Genomic DNA, 6,296 nt, shown 5'->3' with positions numbered 1-6,296 from the left:
GAGCGGTATGTATACCACATATTCTGTTAGCCCAACCCTGCAACCATAAATGTGTGCAACATTTGTGTGTCCTATAATGCATTGTCTGGTTGGTGGTTTGGGTGTCTGCATGGAACTGGACACACAAATCCTGTGAATGATGAGCATCTCACTTTTTATATATTGTACAGAGGCAATTCATTAGGCTAACTGCTGTTGGTGCAAAATATATCACTTTTATTAAATAAATAAAAAACAGACTTGTTTACAAAGTGAATAAAACTGGTTAGATTCTAGAGATGAGTGAAATTATACTGTAATAACAGTATGTAGTTACACAGCTGGTGACCACTACACTTGAATATATGGTAAATTAGCAAGGTAAAGAAGAGGAGGTAGACAAGTAAAGAACAGCAACGAAGGAAACACTTGAGCATATTACGTTAAACTTCTTGCAGAAGTGCAGAGAACACACTATTTTCACTGTTGGATATCAGTCAAAAATCAAGGATTTTCTAATATGTATAGTAACGGATAATCCCTGTCCCTCTTTTTCCTCTTTGCTTTATGTCCCTGGGGTTGGGTATTGCTTCAGTTTTATCATTTCCAAGTCAGATTATTTATTCTGGGTTGAGATTCCAGTATGTTTCAGAAAGGACAAAAAATGAACCAATATTTCAAGAATAAAAATGAGTCTTCCTTTATTCTCAGCACATGAAGGTTATAATCCCGTCAAATGTGACAGAGGTCTCTGTTTCCTTTCATTTATAAAAAATTCTATTATTCTTTCTTATAAGGAATATCCATCAAAAACAAATATAATCCAAAGCCATTTAAATAAATAATGGAGAAAATATGAAGCGACTGGACAGACTATTCATGTTTTGGTAACATGGCACTAGGTCTGCATAGCAGGTCCTGGCAGAGAAGTGAAACTCTACCGACTGTAAAGCTCATCGCGGTTCATTCGGGAGCCCGACTGAAATATGCAACAGTTAGGAACCGAAACAGAGTTAATGAATCCACAGTTCTTGGAAATTTGGAACCTGGAACCGGTTCTTGATACCCAACCCTGCTGTACGTATCTCCTCCCTTTGTTTTTACTCTTTCTTTTTTTATCTTCCCACCTCCTCTCATACAGATACAGATCCCTGAAATGCAGAACAATCAGAATAAGAATTAGAATCGGAAGCAATGCACGTTTGATGTTTAGATCTTTTAGAGGTGTTTTATTTGTATATTTTTACCGAGGAGATGCCAGACATATCTTCATTGTCCATCTATCTATGTATTTATCTCTCTCCCCTTCTCTATACTCTTCACTCTTCTTTAGGTAGAAATACAAAATCCGGAGCATCATAAAGAATAAAATGTTGAGTGATTGGACATATTTGATTTGGCATCACTTTGTCAGTGCAGAGGCTGTCAGTCTTTTCACTGATGAACTGTTTATGCTAATGAGCCAGGTTTCTAAAATATGTACAGATTTGCTCTTCTTGCCATGGATAGTTTCTGTAGACACATAAGTACACACATAACCATTTCAACCTGCATGACCGTGTCAATTTAAATAAATGGAAAGTATTTTTGAGCCTCTAAATAGTTGTTCTCCAAGGAAGTTTGTTCTTCAGTAATGAAAGAATAGCAAGTCATCACTTTGCCGACACTTTAAAAGACATTTCAAACTATGTTGTTTATTTTACTTCCAGGAAAGAATATCTGTTGAATATCTGTTACTAATTTCTCCGGGGATGTGTTTGACTGTTTTGACTTTTGGCACGTATTTAGTTATGAAACATCAAAACAAATTTTATCATTATTCATAAATCCTTCCAAAGTACTTTATTAATCCCGATGGGAAATTGAATAAGTGAGGAGGGCTGCAAAAACTTGTGTGCTGTGGATGTTAATGAGCAGTTTGCACTCATTGGGATTCTTCTTGATCATTGCCTTTTTAACCAAATCACTGAGGGTCTTTCAGGCTCCTAAAAGCCGTTCATCTTTGTGAACATATGCCTTTTAAATGAAGTTCAAGTTGAGTCTTAAGGCCAGTCTCTATTTACATCAGGTGCAATATCACCCCCTTGTGGTAAGGGTAAAAACCACAGTCCTCAGAAGTACTGGAAAGGAACTAAGGTCCATTCATATGAACTCAGACTTTAAAAACTACCATTAAAAAGTTTAATAATGTTTTGCATTGATTGTTATAAACAGTATCTAGAGTTGTAGATCTTCAGTCAGCCATAGTGCAGGTCAAGGTTTGAATTACTCTCGTACTTTCATCTGTCACAAAGACATAGCCCCGATCATGGGGAGAGAGACACTTAGCCAATAATACCAAATAGTGTAAGAACAAAGAAAAATCTAATTTCATTGTGAATGAACTGATTTGCTTTATAATTCATTTGTCACTGTGTAGAAAAATGACTATGGGAGGCTTCTGATGAGAGAGAGGCTGCTGAGCTGAATGTGCTGTCTGGCTGTGCTCTTCCTTAGCCAGTCATGGAGAACCACTGATCTTACAATAAATATGCATAGGTGCCCATAAAAACATATAAAATCAGCCCATGAGCCATGATAAATAAAAATCATCCTGCACGTGTTTGTGATTAGTCATGTTACATGTGGTACTAACAGCAGATGAAGCCCGATGCACTAAACAGGCCCCCCAGGCCTATCCTGGTTTTCAAACACTGGTACAACTCCCTTAGCATTGATGTGTTTGTATTTTCACCAAATACTGCTGATTTTGTTATACTACACAGCCTTATGCTGGTTTACTTGCCCCTTGCATGGGGATATGTACATATACATTGAGAGCCGATGTACCAGAGTCAAATTCCTCGTGTGTCTGACACACCTGGCCAATAAAGCAGATTCCAATTCTGATCATCTTAAAATGACTGTCTCACATGTCTAGGCCACTTGGTTTAGTCCAGGAAGGTCAGACACACCTGGCCAGTAAAGCTGATTCTGATTCTGATATCCGAATGTCTTTATGTTCGTATAGTCAGTTTTTGCATCAACTCGACTGTTGCAGTTTCTTTTTTGCAGTGCATTTGATATAATTTGACCACAGTCAGATAAAGGTGTGCTATGTATGCTTGACATTATTAGTCAGGTTAAATATGCAGCCTTAAATAATTGATCACTGGTGTTAAGGTGTCCAAATAGGAAAATGAGTGATCATTTATAGCGAAATGTTTTACCAATGATCTTTTTTTCTCTCTGTTATTTCTCTTTTAGACACCCAGGCCTCTAAACATCATAAAGCAGAACAATGGTGAACAAATAATACGACGTCGAACCCGTAAACGCCTCAACCCTGATTCACTGTCATCTGAAAACCCTGCCCCCAAGCAACAACGAATCACCAGCGAGGAGCGGATGAATGGCGAGGAGTCGGACCGCAGCTGTGCTTCAATCAAAACCCAGCAGCCGTCCCCACGCTCGCGCTCACCCCGATCCACTCAAGCCTTCTTAGCCAATCAAACATTGGAGATCCACAGACGCATGCCTCCTCTTCTCCTCCCTTCACATCCTACTTCCTCGGTAGTGCCAGAGGGCAATGGGGGCATCACTGAGGGAGGGATATCATCAAAGGTAGAGGGAGGTAAAGGAGGAGGGGGATCAGAAAGAGGCAGTCCAATTGAAAAGTATTTACGTCCCTCCAAGCCATCGAGCTATTCACCACCTGGTTCACCCATCGAAAAATATCAGTATCCTCTTTTCTCCTTACCCCTACCATTAACCCTCTCACCTGATTTAACCCCCGAGTCAGATTGGCTCAGATTCTGGACCAAGTATAAGATGGCAGCCAACTCTGGGGTTCCTGGTAGCATCAGTAGTCTAAACAGCCCTGGTAACGCTCATTATCTTGGTGCAATGGTGACTCCAGTACAGCATCATCAGCAAAGCTACACGGTGCCTTATTGTGCCTCTCCTTACTCTCCTCTTCCACCCCCACCAGCTCCTCCTCACTATCCTCCTCCACCTCTTCAGCCACAAACCTCCTCCTCATCATCATCATTAGACAATGACGCTCCTTTGGATCTTGCAATAAGACAAAGAGATACAAGTTCTGCAAATGCGCACATGTCAACGAATGATGCAGAGAGGAGAAGGCAGGAGTCGCCACTCACTGAAAGGTCGAGGGAGAGCTGGAAAGCAGAGAAAGAGGATGAGGAGAGGTCAGATGAAGGAGGGAACCAGAGAGATGAGATGAGAAAGGAAGATAAGGATCATTTGACCAAAATTCAGTCAAGTGTTTCATCGAATCACACAACAGCGGAAGTGGCCACGCAGGATGACCTGACCAATCGCTGCATCCACTGTGGAATCTACTTCCTAGATGAGGTCATGTATGCCCTGCATATGAGTTGCCATGCTGACCAGGGACCATACCAGTGCAGTTTCTGCCTCCACATGTGTGCGGATCGCTACGATTTTACCACACACATACAGAGGGGCTTACACAGGTACACAGATAAGACATCGCAACAGAAGGTTCACACGCAGGATGGCAAAATTCAAGGTGTCCCAGTGATGTCAGAGCATGATTGTCAAAGTGGGACCGTAGTGGAAAATGAGGGAGGAGATCATAATGAGATCACAAGTGAAGGTGATAAGATAAGAGTCTCTCATGATGATCAAGCAGAAAAAACTGTAGGCAGTGATGCCAATGGTAACAAAACAGGAGCTGAAAAGGACGTAAGAGCAGAGAGTCATGACATAACAGACCAGGAATTAGGAGGCAAAGTGGTGTTAGATCACAGTGATGGCCTCACAAAAACCATTGAGGTCACAACTGCTGAGTCTAAAAGCTTAGATGAGAACACAGAAAGTCATTAATCCGATGCCTTTGACTCAAACAAATCCGTAAGAAAGTGTTTCATTGGGTGAATAAGCTGTTTGCCTCCATTTTTCTGGAGGTTAGCTCATGTCAAAAATGGGCCTATCCTGGGCACTAATGGAACACATCCTTATGCTGGAAGCGCTTTGGCTGTCAAACGGTCAAAAATCATTGCAGGATCCCGCTGAACTGCTGCAGGGACAGTTTGGGGAAATAGCCCGAATCCTGTGTTGAGTGACTGTCACTTGATAACTCTGTGGCAAGTATTCAACAACAGAGTCTGGGCATGCAGCTGAAATCACCTTTAATAAACAGCCACTTCATGTGCTTTTCCAATAAAAGGACTGGAAACACAACAGAAAGTTGGACTGGGTCTTATTTTGGATGAGATAGAGGAGCTCAGCACTTGCACAGCCACCATACAGCAGAGCAAAAAAATAAGAAATGCCAGAAGTGAAACACATAATCTGAACTGAACTGAGCTGTTCTGTTTTGCACCATGTTAAACTGAAGCCCAAGCTTGACCAGGCTAGTCTGATGCATCATTCAGACTGGTTTCTCTTGGTACGACCACATCTGATCTAGTTAGAACTGCTTTGTTCTGGTTCAGGGGAGGTTTCTGACTGTTTTTCCGCTGTGCCAATGGATTTGAAACCAAAACTTACTTTGACTGTTTAAAACTGGTCAGAATTAAACCAGTTTGTCATGGGCTGCAGTTCAGCTGGTGTTAACCTTGGTACAGAAAGATTGGTTGGTTTCTTTCACTTGTGCCCTTTGTTATTGAAATGAACATGTTCTTGAGTCAGTGGAAAATCACCATAGCTGCAAAGTGGCCCAGAACAGGAGACTGCTTTGGTTTGACTTGACAGTGACATTTTGAACTGCTTAAAGCCAGTTTTAACTGGTACATCCGGCGTAATACCGGACCAGAGTGTTCTCTTCGTTGATTTGGATTGAACTAAGTGACATTACTTTTTACCTTCCTTCGTGCCATGATACTAGCTATGTGCCTGGCTGCCTGCCTAATAGAACAACCATCTATTAACCTGCTTAACATTTATATTAATAATAATAATAATAATGATGGTGATGTTATAGTACAAAACATGCAATTTGCTACATTTTCTTATATAATATGTTATTTTGTAAATTCAAATAATGCTTTTTTGCAGGAAATGGTACTATAAAAATTAGACTTTTTTTTTTTTTTCTTGTTTGTTTTTGTGCCGTCTGTGTTTGAGTTCTTAAGGAGACCTGTTAAATCGATAACAGCCGTCTAACAGAAGTGGTACCGGAAAAGAGGGGGTTGTGTGTTTGTGTGCATTTGTGTAATTGCATTTATGTGTGTGAGGATCAAAGGATGTTTCCGTCCCCAACCGATGATATAAATGTAATGAAGGCATGGTTTTTTCAGTCCTCAGGGGTCACACGTGTTGCACACCAACCCACCCGTTTCATAGCATGT

The 6,296-nt window shown here is 40.9% G+C and overlaps 1 protein-coding gene across 1 annotated transcript in view; it reads left to right on the top strand.

The window, feature by feature from the left end:
- The window catches only part of trps1 (trichorhinophalangeal syndrome I), a 101,672-nt gene extending 95,731 nt beyond the window's left edge, over positions 1–5,941 (top strand). The window contains exon 12 of the mRNA XM_020597574.1: positions 3,226–5,941. Within this exon, the coding sequence (XP_020453230.1) occupies positions 3,226–4,830 (1,605 nt within the window). The 3' untranslated portion in view covers positions 4,831–5,941. The remainder of the gene's footprint in view (positions 1–3,225) is intronic.
- The last annotated feature ends 355 nt before the right edge of the window (positions 5,942–6,296 follow it).

Source organism: Monopterus albus, unplaced genomic scaffold (assembly GCF_001952655.1).
Source record: "Monopterus albus unplaced genomic scaffold, M_albus_1.0 scaffold34.1, whole genome shotgun sequence".
NCBI lineage: Eukaryota > Metazoa > Chordata > Actinopteri > Synbranchiformes > Synbranchidae > Monopterus > Monopterus albus.
The sequence above is the reverse complement of the archived record's forward strand: the minus strand, read 5'-3'. Positions and strand labels throughout refer to the sequence as shown.